This window comes from Mycteria americana (genome assembly GCF_035582795.1).
Source record: "Mycteria americana isolate JAX WOST 10 ecotype Jacksonville Zoo and Gardens chromosome Z unlocalized genomic scaffold, USCA_MyAme_1.0 Scaffold_18, whole genome shotgun sequence".
Taxonomy (NCBI): Eukaryota; Metazoa; Chordata; class Aves; order Ciconiiformes; family Ciconiidae; genus Mycteria; species Mycteria americana.
In genome coordinates, this window is record NW_027445436.1 from 14,487,608 (window position 1) to 14,505,455 (window position 17,848).

Below are 17,848 nucleotides of genomic sequence, written 5' to 3' on the forward strand. Positions count from 1 at the left end.
CAGAGCTGCTTGCTCACTTTCCCCACGGGGGGATGGGGGAAGAATTGGAAGAATAAAAATGAGAAAAACTTGTGGGTTGAGATAAAGACAGTTTAATAATTAGGTAGGAATTTAAAAAGAAAAAAATTAAGGAAAAAAAAAAAAACAAAACAACTAAATGAGAGGAAAATAAAACCCAAGGAAGACAAGTGATGCAAACGAAAAAATTGCTCACCACCAACTGACCGATGTCTAGCCAGTCCCTGAGCCGTGTCCCCTCCTGCCCATCTCTACCCCCAGTTTTATTGCTGAGTACGATGTCATATGGTGTGGAATATCCCTTTGGTCATTTGGGGTCAGCTGTCCCAACTGTGTCCCCTCCCAACTTCTTGTGCACCCCCAGTCTACTTGCTGGCAGGGCAGCGTGAGAAGCAGAGAAGGCCTTGACTCTGTGTAAGCACTACTCAGCAATAACAAAAACATCCCTGTATTATCAACACTGTTTTCATCACAAATCCAAAACATAGCCCCATACAAACTACTATGAAGAAATTTAACTCTGTCCCAGCCAAAACCAGTACACCTGAGTTTGGGATTATACTTAAGAAACAACTTATACTAACCTTCCAGTAATGAAACTCCCTTTGTCATCTTAATGCTTTGTATTTATGCTTTTATTGTAGCTAACTGCATGTCTTTTTGAGGAAGTATTCTATATCTTCTTTTTAGCACTTATCTTCATATGCAAAGACCTAAATAGCAGATATTCCACAGGCTTTATTATACAGAATTAGGTTTTGATAAAAGTATTATTTTCTTAGACTGTTAAGGGAATCTTTGATTGTTTTTACTGGTGTTTAGTATTTGATCCCTGTTGATAAAAGAAGGTTACTATCTTTTAATGTTGTTGTGGTGTTTTTTGTTTTATGTGTCCTTAGCACACTTTAAAGTATTTATTAGATTCTAAATGTAAATCAAAGAAGGATAAATATTCATCTATGATAGCTACTTAAACTGTGTGAAAAATGCATATCTTGCGCTTGGGATACCAGTAAATATATCTTTCATGATCAGATTTCCTCAAATGTTTTGCTGAAACTGTGCCCAAGAATTCATTGTGTTTATTAAACTTTATATTATGATTGTACTTCTAACATAAATCTTACTGTAATTCTCTTCAGTTTCCTTAAAGGAGACATGTTTATTGTCCATAATGAATTGGAAGATGGCTGGATGTGGGTTACAAACCTACGGACAGATGAACAAGGTCTTATTGTAGAAGACCTGGTAGAAGAAGTGGTAAGTAATTTTATATTCAAATCTGTTGCAGTACTGAGATTTGATTATTTTTTTATTAATTGTGTGTGTGCACGTGTAAGTTAACATTGAAATAAACACAAACTAGTGATGTTTAACTGCCTGATTTTATGTAGTTTTCTAAACCTTCTTGCAGTAATTGAATCTGCCAGTTTTTAAATAGTGTAACAAACCTTTAAGTCTAATTTAGTATCCAAAGTACTGTGATCTGGACAGGCTGGATCGATGGGCCGAGGCCAATTATATGAGGTTCAGCAAGGCTAAGTGCAAGGTCCTGCACTTGGGCTACAGCAACCCCATGCAGCGCTACAGGCTTGGGGAAGAGTGGCTGGAAAGCTGCCCAGCAGAGAAGGACCTGGGGGTGTTGGTTGACAGCTGCCTGGATATGAGCCAGCAGTGTGCCCAGGTGGCCAATAAAGCCAACAGCATCCTGGCTTGTATCAGGAATAGTGTGGCCAGCAGGACTAGGGAAGTGATCGTGCCCCTGTACTCGGCACTGGTGAGGCTGCACCTCGAATACTGTGTTCACTTTTGGGCCCCTCACTACAAGAGAGACGTTGAGGTGCTGGAGTGTGTCCAGAGAAGGGCAGAGAAGCTGGTGAAGGGTCTGGAGCAGAAGTCTTATGAGGAGCGGCTGAGGGAACTGGGGTTGTTTAGCCTGGAGAAAAGGAGGCTGAGGGGAGAGACCTTATTGCTCTCTCCAACTACCTGAAAGGAGGTTGTAGAGAGGTGGGGGTCGGTGTCTTCTCCCAGGTAACAAGCGATAGGATGAGAGGAAATGGCCTCAAGTTGCGCCAGGGGAGGTTTAGACTGGATAGTAGGAAAATTTTCTTCACCAAAAGGGTTATCAAGCATTGGAACAGGCTGCCCGGGGAAGTGGTTGAGTCGCCATCCCTGGAAGTATTTAAAAGACGTTTGGATGAGGTGCTTAGGGACATGGTGTAGTGGTGGTCTTGGCAGTGTTAGGTTTATGGTTGGACTCGATGATCTCAAGGGTCTTTTCCAACCTAAACGATTCTGTGATTCTACTTATTCACGTGTTATCCAAACAAGTTCATGTGCAAATGAATGATACTGTGAACTTATTAGGCAGTTCCCTAAACTCACCAGTCCTGATAAAGAACTTGCTAGTCATTCAGTTGCATTTTTTGTTTGTTTGTTTGCTATGAAACATTCATAAATGTATAGACTGAAATTTTGCACTGTGGTATGTCTTTTTTTTAAGGGCCAAGTGTGGGTTAAGAAGTATATTGATGAGTTAATTATACCTAAAAGGGCTTATGCTAAGTCAGGAAGCTAACCAGGTGACCTAAAGATAATTGAATTACTGCAGGAGAAGAGATGATTTAATGGACAAAACCCACCCCACCCTCCCACATGCTTTTTTTAAAAGAAGTTCACCATTTCTTTGGAGTCCTGATGATGTTTGCTTTGCAGCATATATATTTTGCTATTAGTAGAGTTTGCTTCACTTGTTTCTCACATCTATATTAGGATGTGAATGCCTAAACTGAAATGGCAGTGTTAGAGTATCTAACTGTAGGTTTCTACATTAGTGGTTGAAGTTCAGGAAAGTTGAGATTTTAGTTATCACATGTAGAGAAGGACTTGAAGAGTGACAGAAACAATCTTTTGAAATCATGTGTTATGGCTAGATTTCCACTTAGTGAATGAAGTTGAAAACCTCTTTCCATGAACTGTGCAATAAGCCATCTAGTTAAAAAATGTCTTGGACTTCTTAGTGATCTTTATTTTTACAGAAGGTCTTAACCTATGAAGTTTACTTTTCTGAACTCAAGCATACTGTTGTCATGCACTTAATATGTTAATTCTCCTATTAGGGAAGAGAAGAAGATCCACATGAAGGCAAAATGTAAGGATTTTTTTTTTTGTTATTAAAAGCAATTAATAAAATAACTGTTTGTAAACTTTAGCTATGAGACTGGGAAGGTGAACCAAAGCTGTGTGTACTTGTTTTTAGATCTTAAGACTTTTCTTCTATACTAGCTGTTGAAGATGCATAGGTAATTGACATGAAGTCTTGTATTAGTTATGCCTAATGTTAATGGGTTTTGCAGTGATAAAGTCTTGGATGAGTCTCTGTGTGAGCACTGTACCTAGAATATGTACAATGGAGGGTGTGGTGTTTTGTTATTTGTGGGGGTTTTTTTTTATACACATACAGTTTGCCTTAGAGGTAACCTTTTTTCAGGTCTGCTCAGCTCTAAATGCAGGAAAGGGAACTAAGTATCATTAGGGGAATGATGGCATAATAGTAACACTTTCTCTGTATTAGCCTCATGTGCTAACACTTAAAGCAAAAACCAGGAGATTATAGAATAATCTGTTTGCAGTGAATTCCAACTTGTTAAATACTTTTAAAAACCCAAAACCTAATACAATGAACAATGAATTGATATTATGGGAAACTGTTTATTGTTATATTATTTTCAGTAGTAAAGATGAGTAGCAAATGAAAGTTACAGAAAATGTCTAGTAGCTACATAACTTCATCTGTACTCCATTTGCTTGCTATAATTGCAGCTGCTGCTTCCTGTATTTATTGCCCAGTTTGCAGTCTCCAAAGGACTGATGATTGAAGAAGGCATTTCTTGTTTGTTTGTTTGGGTGTGTTTTTGTTTGTTTTTTATTTTTTTTTAATAGGGGAAAGAAAATCATTGGTGTGTGGCTTCAGTTTACTGGTCCCCAGTGTTCTGCTAGTCAGTTTGTTATAGCAGCATAACAGTAGTAGGGATGCCTTCAAATACAGGAACTTTTTTTTTTTTTTTTTTTTTTTTTTTAAACGAAGTAGTTTGTAGCAGATTCTTAGAGCTTTGACACTGTCAGTCCATTTACTCATGCTGCTCAGAGGATTCCAGGGGAGGCAGAGATTTCTGTGAATATTCCAGTAGCCAGAGATTGTCCTGTAAAGGTAATATAGAAAGCAAGTTAGAACTAGAGCTCTTTTTTTGATGTGTAAGAGAGTCTTTCTTTTACACACTTACACACATGCATGTGCGTTTACACACACTCTGCAATGAAAGGCCATATTTCTGTCTTTACTTTGAAGGACAGGATGAGCTCTTAAGATGTAGTATGTGGTGTGCCACATGTAAACTGAATAGCCATGCAATGTCAAGCTGTTTCCTATAATCATAAGGTATCAGGTTGAGACTGGACAGATTGCTGTATTTTTTAGGATGATGCTCTGATGCAGGACTCTGTGGAAGATGCAAGTTGTCATATTAAAGCAATTCATATTCAATAGTCTAACAAAGCTAGGTTTTATTTCCTCAGTTTCTAGCAAAATTTTATTTTAGTTATTCTGTACAGTATTTAACTTTAATCTCTTTGTTTGGGCTTTGTGTTTCACACTTCAAATAAATTGTTATCTGAGACTGACTTCAAATATGCCTGTTAAACAATGCCTTTTCATCTCTAAACACACTTGAACATCTACTTTGTGTTGGACGCTTGTATTGAAATGAGTTTATTTATATAGCTGTAGGTATTTATTTTTCATTCTGTTGGTAGAAAACCAGAATCGCTGAGTAACATAAAGGTTGCTTATAATAATCTATATGTACTAGATTTTAAAAAATAAAGATTAATTCATAGGTGCTAGAGATTAATTCATAGATGTCAGAGCCTTAGATATCACAACAACTAAAAAAGAGAGCTGATAGTCTTGCTTTCTAAATTTTCTTTTCATCTTTAAGATGGTTCCATGGGAAGATCTCCAAACAAGAGGCTTACAGTTTGCTGATGACAGGTACTTGTATTTCAGATGGAAATACAGTGGTAGTGGAATGACGCAAAGTAATCCTTTTTATAACAGGCTGCAGGAAAACCTGTTTTTTCTGTATGAACATATGAGCATCAGACCTGTGTTTGCTACTACATTGGAAAAAAACCTCATGGCTGAGCACTGAGTATTTTTTTTATGTTCTCAAGTACAGTTAGTTTCATAATTCTAATTGAAATAGTTAATTTTTTAAAATTTTTGTAATATGTATAAATATAAAATATCTTGGGCTTCATCAAAATGCTGAGGAGAAAATACTGTTATGTACTTATGGGAGAATGTATTATAAACTTTTTTTAGTCCCCTCAGAGGAAATAATTTTTAAAATGAAAACATCAAGATTTCCGACTCATTTAAGGTATGTTTTTTGACAGTATATGAGAACAAAAATCTTTATTTTTTTTTAAAACATTGTCAAACCTCCCACACACACCATATGCTCTTGTAAAGAGGTGGCAAAAGTGGGGATAGGTTGTCAGCTACAGCCAAATGATTTTGCGTTAACTTTGGCAGTTTAGTACTACTTCATCCCATTTGGGTGAAGAACAAGGATTGCTGTTGGAACTTATATTAGACTTTCTCCTTTAAGTGTGCAATTCTTGCTAATTTGTACAGGAAGAGCTTTGATAAGAGCTCATAAATGACACTAAGATAAGTAACAGTGAATAACACTGTATTATGATATCTTTTCAGTTGGTCAGGTGTGCAGTTTCCTTGTGAGGCCTTCAGATAATACACCTGGTGATTATTCACTTTATTTTCGGACCAGTGAAAATATTCAGCGTTTTAAAATATGTCCAACATCAAGCAATCAGTTTATGATGGGAGGCAGATATTATAATAGGTAAGTTTTAATAGTTGTGTGTATTTTATACTTCTCTAAAGAATTTGTATAATGTATTGCTGATAACTTACTGATATGATCATAAGATTTAAGTATTTCTTAAGAATATACTAAGAGTTTTAACTAACTTGCTTTGTGCTTAGTTACAACTAACTACTTTCTAAAAGCCTTCAAAAGCTTAAGTGTAACTTCTTTCTTCTGAAGTATTTTTCTCCTTCTGTAAATTATTTTCTTCACCCTATAAATTGGATTATGACATGTAATTAGGAGAATGCTGTGTTGTCTTGGAAGCTACTATTTATAATAGGGAGTTTTGTGTATATGAAAGGTGAAAATTAAAATGTTAGTTTTATCAGAGACATTCAGTAGGGATTTTAAAGTATAAATAATAGAAATGGGTATTGACAAGAAAGGGAAAAATTATCTTCATTGTTGAAAAAAGTCATTAAATTAATCACCTTAAAACATGTGAATGATATTTTGATCAGAAGTGCAGATCACTTCATTTAGAGTGATGAAACTTGGGATGGGTTTGTTTTGCCATAGGTATAAAAATATGGTAATATGTACAAAAAGAAATGACAAGAGATAAGTTTCCTCTTTCATGGGAGAAGCTATCAGTACAGCTCCATCCTTGAATCTGTGACAACTCTATGAATAAGATTATCAAGGCTTCTCAGTAGTGAAAACTCACCTTTCTCTTTTAATTGAGGCCATTGCCTGTCACATAATCAGAAATTTTCCAGACTTGTTCACCTAGAACCAGGGCATTCTTCATCCCAATAGAGAATTTCTCTCACTTCCAGCTTGGCTTTTGAGTTGGGTAGAGATCCAGCAGCTGGTGTGTCTGAGAAAATGTCAACGTCTCCTAACTAAGAAGTTCAGTAGACTTCTTCATATGATTTCAAATGGACCATGATTTGAGACTAAGCAATTGGAACCTTATTAACCTATGTATGTCCCACACACAGGCTGCTTGAGTACCTTCTACATTAATCAGTCTGGCCTCCAGACATCCTCATTGAAAATCAAGCTAGCTGCAGTGTCAGCCTTTGATGAAGGTAAATCTTCTTTTGCCCATTCTCTAGTTACATGGCTTATTAGGAGGATGATAGGCTGAAAGCCCACACCCTAGGTGATGTCAAACTAATTAGCAAACTAGTGGAAGTCTTATTAGTCTCAAATGGCTTTACAACATTAGATAGTATAGCTCCAGAAGCTTACTGCAATAAGTTATTACTTTAGGAAATTAATTTCCCACTGCTGGATTCACTTGAAGTTTATATATAAAATACATTTACCTAGAGAAGATTCTTTCCTTGACATTGGATGGAAAACAAGATTAAAAGATTAAGCATCACTAAGTTATGATAATATGCTTTTAGAGGGGTTTTTGAATATTTTGGTACCTAGGTTGCAAAGATCCTCCTCGGTGAAAGAGAACTGCTTGGCTTTGAAAGGCTTCTAGTTTTAGTTGAATGTTTTGGGGAATTACTAATATACTGCTAGGCTCAAATTCTGTCTAAGTTAGTATTTACTGAAAGTTGATAAACTTCATGGAAGTTCAAACAGTATGTAATGCAGGATAATAAGGATGCAAAATGAAGGTGGTAACTGCCCCAAATTACTTACCATAAGATGTACTGCAGAGGGCAATAAATAAGAAGCAGGAAAAAAGGAATAACTTTCTGTGGGCTTTTTAATTCTTGTACTGGTTTATTTGTTATGGACACTGGAAGAAAGAAGTCTTTAAATATATGAAGACTAAGGTGGATTGCTCTATGGAACAATCAGGAGTGGCTGAAAAGCATCAAACGGCATTGAATCCAGAACAGAAACATAGGAAGTATGAATTTATGCAAGATAATGAAATGATTTATGAGCATTTCTTGGGGCAGGGAGAACATCTGTTTTTCTTCTTTATAACTTATCTAAAAATGTAGAGTTTGTCTTCAAGGTGAAAAACTAGAGGTTGAAGAAGTGCTGCTTGTTTAAATGCATCCATTAAACAGTTTTCATTGATCTTTTTAATAATAAGCTATTTAAATGCTCTGAAGGTATCTGCTTTATATCTGATACTAGTATTAGACTGGAACTTTAAAAAAATTATCCTTGATAGTAGTGTTGTTTCTCTTAATATTCTTCTCTTGCTGTTTTAGTGATTGTAAGTGGGATTAAAAAAATGGATAAAATAAAGCAAATCTGTTCTTTGTTTGCAGAGTATTGATTACAGTTATAGTCACATATATTATAGACCAAGATTTTCCATACAAAAGTAAGAGCCTGAAGAATAGTAAGGAAACCAACTCCAAAGTTGAATATTGTTTTATTTCCCAGGTACTTTGAATATCCAGACATGGGACTGGAATGTCTGCAACCTATATAAGCAATGCTACGTCTCTGCCTATATTCCAAAAGCAAGCCAGAATTATTCTGGGTGATCATGGGGAAAAATTCCTGGGTACATCTCAGGAACCTAGTGTTCTGTGATGTGTAGGAAGACTACTTTTTCCACTAACCTTTTCCCTTTGCATTTTCTCCCACCATTCTGTATATAAATTGCTCAAAACTTCTATTGATGAGTATAACTAACAGACTGTATTTACACTCTCTCATATGGAGGTCTGCTTTCATTATTTCTTATTCTTATATCATCTCTACAAAACAGCCAATCTGTAGTCTTTTAGTTCTCTATTTGAAGGTCCTAATATATAAGAAATGTTAAATACATATTGAGTGAATTGTTTTGATTATATAATGAAATAGTATTTTCCCATGGACTTCACTAAAGCATGTAACTTTTGTGATTTTTCTTTTTATTCCATGGATAAGATAGACAGGTGACTACTGGAGTAATATCTACTCTTTCATGTAATAATTGGCAAAGTCTGTTCGGGGAGGGGTGGTGGTAGTGTGATTTTTACTAACTGCGTATCATGAAATCTCAAACAGAAAATATATGCTTACTAGCCTGTGGCCACACCATCCTGAACATGCTCTGTTTCATCTCATCTCAGAAGCTAAGCAGCATTGGGCCCAGTTAGTACTTGGATGGGAGACTGCTTGGGAATACTGAGTCCAGGTGTTGTAGGCTTCTAGCAAAGGGCCATGAAGATGATGAAGGGATCAGAGTATCTGTTATATGAGGACAGGTGGAGAGAGCTGGGACTGATCAGCTTTGAGAAGAGAAGGTGAAGTCTTATCACTGTGTATAAATATGTGATGGGAGGGAGCAAAGAAGAGAGAGAAAAACTCTTTTTAATGGTGGCCAGTGACAGAAAAGAGGCAGTGGGCACAAACTGAAATACAGAAAATTCCATCTGAACACAAACCACTTATTTTTTTTTTTTTTCCCCTACTGTGAGGGTGATTGAACACTGGAAGAGGGTGCCCAAAGAGGTTGTGGAGTCTCCATCCTTACAGATACTCAAAACATGACTGAACAAGGTCCTAAGCAATCTGTTCTTGTTAACCCGCCTTTGAAGTGGGGACTTGAACTAGATGATCTCGGAGGTCCCTTCCAACCTCAACTATTCTGTGAATAACTTGCATGTTTTACAGGGTTTTTTGGTTTTGTTGTTTTTGTTGTGAGGTTGGTTTGTTTTTTTTTTTTCAATGTGGTATTTTGGTGGGGGGGTGGTGTGTTGGTGTGTGGCTCTTTTGTTTGGGGGAGGTGTGTTTGTTTGGGGGTTTTTAATTCAGAATAGTTTCAGTTGGAAGGGACCTACAACGATCATCTAGTCCAAAAGTTAAAGCACATTACTAAAGGGATTGTCCACTGACAGGCATGGGGCATCAACCACCTCTCTAGGAAGCCTGTTCCAGTATTTAACCACCCTCTTGGTAAAGAAATGTTTCCTAATGTCAGGTCTGAACCTCCCCTGGTGCAGCTTTGAGCCATTCCCATGTGTCCTATCACTGGATACCAGGGAGAAGAGATCAGCACCTCCCTCTCCACTTCCCCTCCTCAGGAAACTATAGAGAGCAATGAGGTCGCCCCTCAGCCTCCTTTTCTCCAAACTAGACAAGCCCAAAGTCCTAAGCTGCTCCTCATAGGACATGCCTTCCAGCCCTTTCAGCAGCTGTGTTGCCCTCCTCTGGACACATTCAAGGACCTTAACATCCTTCTTAAATTGTGGGGCCAGAACTGCACACAATACTCAAGGTGAGGCTGCACCATTGCTAAATACAGAGGGATAATCACCTGTTTTGAGCAGCTGGATATACTGTGTTTGATGCACCCCAGGATGCAGTTTGCCCTCTTGGCTGCCAGGGCACACTGCTGACTCATGTTGAGCCTGCTGTCGACCAGCACCCCCAGGTTCCTTTCTGCAGAGCTGCTCTCCAGCCACTCCTCTCCCAATTTATGCTTGTGCCCAGTGTTACTCTGTCCCAGGTGAAGTATCCGGCACTAGGACTTGTTAAATTTCATGCCATTGATGATTGCTCAGTGTTCCAATCTACCTAGATCCCTCTGCAAGGCCTCTTGTCCCTCAAGAGAGTCAACAGCACCTCCCAGTTTGGTATCATCGGCAAACTTGCTAATGGTGCATTCAACTCCTGCATCCAGATCATTGATAAAAATATTGAACAGGCCCTAGAATTGCACCCTGAGGAACACCACTGGTGACCGGTCGCCAGTCAGATGTAGCCCCATTCACTACAACCCTTTGAGCCCTGCCCTTCAGCCAGTTCTTCACCCAGCACACCATGAACCTGCTCATCTCACAGTTGGACAACTTGTCCAGAAGGATGCTGTGAGGGACAGTATCAAAAGCCTTACTAAAATGCAGAAAAACTACATCCACCGCCTTCCCTTCATCCACTGGGTGGGTGACCTTATCATAGAAGGATATCAAAGTAGTTAGACAGGACTTTCCCTTTGTGAACCCATGTTGACTGTGCCTGATGATTGCATTGTCCTTTAAATGCCTTTCAGTAGCATCCAGTGTCAACTTCCCAATAATTTTTCCAGGTACGGAGGTTAGACTAACAGGTCTGTAGTTTCCTGGGTCTTCCCTCACGCCCTTCTTGTAAATTGGAATAACATTGGCTAGCTTCCAGTCAGCAGGGACCTCCCCAGGCTCCCAAGACCTTTGGTAGATGATTGAGAGGGGTCCTGCCATAACATCCGCTAGCTCCTTCAGTACTCTGGGATGAATCCCATCAGGCCCCATGGACTTGTGAACATTCAGCTGATACAGCTGGTCCCTTACAATTTCAGTGTCCACAAATGGAAAGGCACTGTTCCCACGCTCGTGGTCCTCCAACTCAGGGGACCGGGCAGCCCAAGGTCTATCAGTATTATTAAAGACTGAGGGGGAAAAAGCATTGAATGCCTCTGCTTTTTCTTCATCCCTATTAGTCAGATGACCATCTTCAACAAGTATCGGTGCAATGTTTTCCTTAGACCTCCTCTTGCTATTAACATACTTAAAAAAGCCCTTCTTGTTATCTGAAACAACACTGGCCACTTTCAACTCTAGTTGAGCTTTGGCCTTTCACATCTTCTCCCTGCATATACGAATCACATCTCTGTACTCTTCCTGCGAAGCCTGACCTTGCTTCCAGAGATCATACAATTTCTTTTTCCTCCTGAGTTCCAAGAGGGGTTCCCTGTTCAGCCAAGCTGGTCTTCTGCCCTGCTTGCTTGACTCTAGGACACAATGGGATTGCCTGGTCCTGTGCTTCTAAAAGGTGGTTCTTAAAGACAGACCAGCTCTCATGGACCCCTAAGCCCTCAAAAGCAGATTCCCAAGGGACACTGCTAAGTACCTCCCTGAGTAGCTTAAAGTTTGCTCTCTTGAAGTCCAGGGTAGCAACTCTGCTGACCTTTTTTCTCATTACACTGAAAATTTTAAACTCAACCATTTCCTGATCACTGTGGCCAAGACAGCCACCTACCATCACATCTCCCACGAGTCCTTCTCTATTCACAAACAACAAGTCTAGGAGGGCACCTTTCCTAGTTGGCTCACTGAGTACCTGTGACAAGAAGTTATCATCTTCCACAAACTTCAGGGATTTCCGAGACCTGCTTGTCCCAGCAGTATGGTATTCCCAGTCGATGCCTGGGAAGTTGAAATCTCCCATAAGGACCAGGGCTACCGATCCAGAGATTTCTCCTAATTGCCTACAGAATAACTCATCAGCGCTAACATCCTGGCTGGGCGATCGGTAGTAGACACCCACTGTGACATCTCCTTTGTTTTCCATCCCCTTAATCCTCACCCAGAGGCTCTCAACCACATCATCCCTCACTGTAAGGGCTGTACAGTCACACCTGTCCCTTACATATGGTGCAACTCCTCCACCTCGCCTGCCCTGCCTATTCCTACTGAACAGCCTGTAACCCTCCATCCCAGCACTCCGGTCGTGGGACTCATTCCACCAAGTCTCACTAATACCAATGACATCATAGCTCTGGGAACTGACCAACACTTCCATTTCATCTGGTTTGTTTCTCATATTGCGTGCGTTTGTGCACAAGCATTTCAGATGTGCTCCTGAGCCCTCCGTGCTCCCAGGAGCAGCGTAAATGTTCCCACTAGCATTGCCACCCTCAGGTGATGCCACGCCAACCCATGGCTTACCTTCAGCTCTCCTGTTGGGATCCCCTTCCCCCAGCGATTCTAGTTTAAAGCCCTCTCAATCAGTCCTGCCAGCTTATGAGCAAAGAAGTGTTTCCTCCATCAGGACAGGTGGATCCCGTCAGGCCCCAGCATACCTTGTGTCTCAAAGACTCTTTCATGGTTATACAAACCAAAGTTCTGGTGGAGGCAGCAGTCCTGGAGCCAGGTATTGATGTCTTGGGTTCACCTGTTTCTTCCAAAGCCTCTCCCCATTACTGTGAGGATTGAGGAAAACGCTACCTGTGTTTGCTTTTGGAATATAGGCAGAGACGTAGCATTGCTTGTATAGGTTATGGAACTTCCAGTCTCATGTCTGGATATCCAAACTGCCTGGGAAATAAAACAATATTTAAATGTAAGATAGTATTTATTAATGCTTCACTTCTGATTTTAGAAAGTGTGGTAGGATAGGCATGCCTATCCTATCGCTTATCTCATGTCCCTTTCTCATCTCCATGTCTTTTCTTTCTGAAATGTAACCTTCCTTAAGTGAGAGTTTTCCAAAAAACTTGTAAAATTTAGGGGGGAGGCAGCAGCACAGTGTGGTGTATCTGGTGATTCCATGTCAAAGTAGAAGATAACTAATCTCCAGTTGACTGGAGATTAGCAAATGTGATACCCATCTACAAGAAGGGCTGGAAGGAGGACCCGGGGAACTACAGGCCTGTCAGCCTGACCTCAGTACCAGGAAAGCTGATGGAGCAGATCATCCTGAGTGCCATCACACGGCATATAGAGAATAACCAAGGGATCAAGCCCAGCCAGCATGGGTTCAGGAAAGGCAGGTCCTGCTTGACCAACCTGATCTCCTTCTATGACAAGGTGACCCGCCTAGTGGATGAGGGAAAGGCTGTGGATGTTGTTTATCTAGACTTCAGTAAAGCCTTTGACACGGTTTCCCACAGCATTCTCCTGGAGAAACTGGCTGCTCATGGCTTGGACGGGTGTACTCTTCGCTGGGTAAAGAACTGGCTGGACGGCCGGGCCCAGAGAGTGGTGGTGAATGGAGTTTACTCCGGTTGGCGGCCGGTCACAAGCGGTGTTCCCCAGGGCTCTGTGTTGGGGCCAGTCCTGTTTAACATCTTTATCAATGATCTGGACGAAGGGATCGAGTGCACCCTCAGTAAGTTTGCAGATGACGCCAAGTTGTGTGGGAGTGTTGATCTGCTGGAGGGTAGGCAGGCTCTGCAGAGGGACCTGGACAGGCTTGATCGATGGGCTGGGGCCAATTGTATGAGGTTCAACAAGGCCAAGTGCAAGGTCCTGCACTTGGGCCACAGCAACCCCATGCAACGCTACAGGCTTGGGGAAGAGTGGCTGGAAAGCTGCCTGGCAGAGAAGGACCTGGGGGTGTTGGTTGACAGCCGCCTGAATATGAGCCAGCAGTGTGCCCAGGTGGCCAAGAAAGCCAAGAGCATCCTGGCTTGTATGAGAAATAGTATGGCCAGCAGGACTAGGGAAGTGCTTGTGCCCCTGTACTCGGGACTGGTGAGGCTGCACCTCGAATACTGTGTTCACTTTTGGGCCCCTCGCTACAAGAGAGACATTGAGGTGCTGGAGCGAGTCCAGAGAAGGGCAGAGAAGCTGGTGAAGGGTCTGGAGCAGAAGTCTTATGAGGAGCGGCTGAGGGAACTGGGGTTGTTTAGCCTGGAGAAAAGGAGGCTGAGGGGAGACCTTATTGCTCTCTCCAACTACCTGAAAGGAGGTTGTAGAGAGGTGTATGTCAGTGTCTTCTCCCAAGTAACAAGTGATAGGACAAGAGGAAATGGCCTCAAGTTGCGCCAGGGGAGGTTTAGACTGGATAGTAGAAAATTTTACTTCACCGACAGGGTTGTCAAGCATTGGAACAGGCTGCCCAGAGAAGTGGTTGAGTCGCCATCCCTGGAGGTATTTAAAGGACGTTTGGATGAGGTGCTTAGGCACATGGTATAGTGGTGGTCTTGGTAGTGTTAGGTTAATGGTTGGACTCAATGATCTTAAAGGTCTTTTCCAACCTATATGATTCGGTGATTCTGTGATAAGAAACATTGACTCAACAGTTATACATTGAACAAGCTTTCAAGTTATCTTTGGTTTGAGAGATGAGACAATTTGAGACCAGAAGATGATTGGAGTTGTTGGAAGCCTTTTTTATTTTAACTGTAAATTAATCCGTTTTTTGATAGGCTCAAAAATATGGGCTTAACATGTTAATTCTTTTTCTTTATAATTTAATGACTTGTAGAGTAGTGTTCTGCTTTCTGGATTCTTCACTGTTTGAGATGTCAGCAGTTGGAATAAGTCTTATTTCACCTGTTAAGTATTAAAATAATGATACTCCTCACGATGATGAAATACTTTTAAAATTATCCAGGTAGCTAGGATCTGGGCAGCCTAATAAGCCCTATGCTAAACATGTTAGCCTGGTATGGCTCTTGGACTATTACCCCCTACTGCTCTTCCATGTGGGAGGCGATGAGGCTGCAAGTCCTAGGGCGATCAAAAGAGACTTCAGAGCCTTGTGACGGCTAGTAAGGGACTCTGGAGCACAGGTTATTTTCTCCTCTCTCCTTCCAGTTGTGGGCAGCGACACTAGATGGAACAGAGGTACCCAATCTATTAACGCATGGCTCCGTGGCTGGTGTCATCGCCACGGATTTGGTTTTTTTGACAATGGGATGGCCTACACAGCACCGGGTTTGCTGGCGTCTGATGGGATTCATCTTTCTCAAAGGGGAAAGAGAATCTTTGCTCAGGAACTTGCGGGGCTCATTGACAGAGCTTTAAACTAGACTCGAAGGGGGAGGGGGATAATATCAGGCTTGCCCGAGAGAAGCTGAGGGACGACGTGCCACGGTTAGAGGGAGCGGGTGCCAGCGAGGGCACTCGGCCTGTGTCTCAGAGATGTGCGGGGTATGCTGGGGCACAGCCGAAGTCGAATGGAGTTGAGCTAGGGGATACTGAGGCAAAAGGAGCCAAGAGGGAAACGCCAGTGAAACGCCTCAAAGCACACAAGGGCTGTTCCTCTATGAAGGAGACATGGGTGACAGTCCAGCTGAAGTGCCTCTACACCAATGTACGCAGCATGGGTAACAAGCAGGAGGAGCTGGAAGCCATTGTGCAGCAGGAAAACTATGATATGGTGGCCATCACGGAAACATGGTGGGATGACTCGCACAACTGGAGTGCGGCGATGGATGGCTATAAACGCTTCAGGAGGGATAGGCGAGGCAGGAGAGGTGGTGGGGTAGCCCTGTACGTCAGGGAATGTCTGGATAGTTTAGAGCTTGATGATGGTGATGATAGGGTGGAGTGTCTATGGGTGAGAATCAGGGGGAAGGCCAACAAGGCAGATCTTGTGGTGGGAGTCTGTTACAGACCCCCCAACCAGGATGAGGAGACAGATGAACTATTCTATAAGCAGCTGGGAGAGGCCTCACGATCGCTAGCCCTTGTTCTTGTGGGGGACTTCAACCTGCCGGATGTCTGCTGGAAATACAATACAGCAGAGAGGAAACAGTGTAGGAGGTTCCTGGAGTGTGTGGCAGATAACTTCCTGACGCAGCTGGTGAGTGAGCCAACTAGGGAAGGTGCCCCGCTGGACCTCTTGTTCACGAACAGAGATGGACTTGTGAGCCATGTGATGGTTGGAGGCTGTCTTGGGCAGAGTGATCATGAAATGATAGAGTTTTTGATACGTGGAGAAGCGGCGAGGGGGGTCAGCAAAACTGCCACCTTAGACTTTTGGAGGGCGGACTTTGGCCTGTTTAGGAGACTGGTCGAGAGAGTCCCCTGGGAGGCATCCCTAATGGGCAAAGGAGTCCAGGAAGGCTGGACATTCTTTAAGGAGGAAGTCCTAAAGGCACAAGAGCAGGCTGTCCCCAGGTGCCGAAAGACGAGCCGTCGGGGAAGATGACCGGCCTGGCTGACTAGAGAGCTCTGGCTCGAACTCAGGAAAAAGAGGAGAGTCTATGACTTTTGGAAGAAGGGGCGGGCAACTCAGGAGGACTACAAAGGTGTAGCGAGACTGTGCAGGGAGAAAATTAGAAGGGCCAAAGCTGAGCTAGAGCTCAGTCTGGCTGCTGCTGTAAAAGACAACAAAAAACACTTCTTCAAATACATTAGCAGCAAAAGGAGAGCTAAGGAGAATCTCCAGCCCCTAGTAGACGGGGGAGGGAACACAGTGACCGAGGATGAGGAAAAGGCTGAGGTACTTAATGCCTTCTTTGCTTCAGTCTTTAATAGCAGGGCCAATTGTTCTCTGGGTACCCAGCCCCTGGAGTTGGAAGATAGGGACTGGGATCAGAATGGAGCCCCCATAATCCAGGGGGAAATGGTTAGTGACCTGCTGCACCACTTAGACACTCACAAGTCTATGGGGCCTGATGAGATCCACCCGAGAGTACTGAAGGAACTGGCAGAAGAGCTCACTAAGCCCCTTTCCATCATTTACCAGCAGTCCTGGCTAACTGCGGAGGTCCCTGCTGACTGGAGATTAGCTAATGTGATGCCCATCTTCAAGAAGGGCTGGAAGTAGGACCTGGGGAACTACAGGCCTGTCAGCCTGACCTCGGTGCCAGGGAAGCTGATGGAGCAGATCATCCTGAGTGTGCCCAGGCGGCCAAGAAAGCCAATGGCATCCTGGCTTGTATCAAAAATAGCGTGGCCAGCAGGACTAGGGAAGTGATCGTGCCCCTGTACTCAGCACTGGTGAGGCCACACCTCGGATACTGTGTTCAGTTTTGGGCCCCCCACTACAAGAGGGACATTGAGGTGCTGGAGCGAGTCCAGAGAAGGGCAGAGAAGCTGGTGAAGGGTCTGGAGCAGAAGTCTTATGAGGAGCGGCTGAGGGAACTGGGGTTGTTTAGCCTGGAGAAAAGGAGGCTGAGGGGAGAGACCTTATTGCTCTCTACAACTACCTGAAAGGAGGTTGTAGAGAGGTGGGTGTCGGTGTCTTCTCCCAAGTAACAAGCGATAGGATGAGAGGAAATGGCCTCAAGTTGCGCCAGGGGAGGTTTAGACTGGATATTAGGAAATTTTTCTTCACTGAAAGGGTTATCAAGCATTGGAACAGGCTGCCCGGGGAAGTGGTTGAGTCGCCGTCCTTGGAGGTATTTAAAGGACAGTTGGATGAGGTGCTTAGGGACATGGTGTAGTGGTGGTCTTGGTAGTGTTAGGTTTATGGTTGGACTCGATGATCTTAAAGGTCTTTTCCAACCTATACGATTCTGTGATTCTGTGATTCTGTGTTACAATTACTAAAGTAACTATAATGTAGCATTGAGACTCATC

The 17,848-nt window shown here is 42.4% G+C and overlaps 1 protein-coding gene across 2 annotated transcripts in view; it reads left to right on the forward strand.

Annotated features, from left to right (window-relative positions):
* The window catches only part of LOC142402911 (ras GTPase-activating protein 1), an 88,671-nt gene that overhangs the window by 25,911 nt on the left and 44,912 nt on the right, over positions 1-17,848 (forward strand). For both annotated transcript variants that reach the window (XM_075488856.1, XM_075488857.1), the window contains 4 exons: positions 1,161-1,278; positions 3,138-3,169; positions 5,016-5,068; positions 5,795-5,945. In XM_075488856.1, coding sequence (XP_075344971.1) covers positions 1,161-1,278; positions 3,138-3,169; positions 5,016-5,068; positions 5,795-5,945 — 354 coding nt within the window. The remainder of the gene's footprint in view (positions 1-1,160; positions 1,279-3,137; positions 3,170-5,015; positions 5,069-5,794; positions 5,946-17,848) is intronic.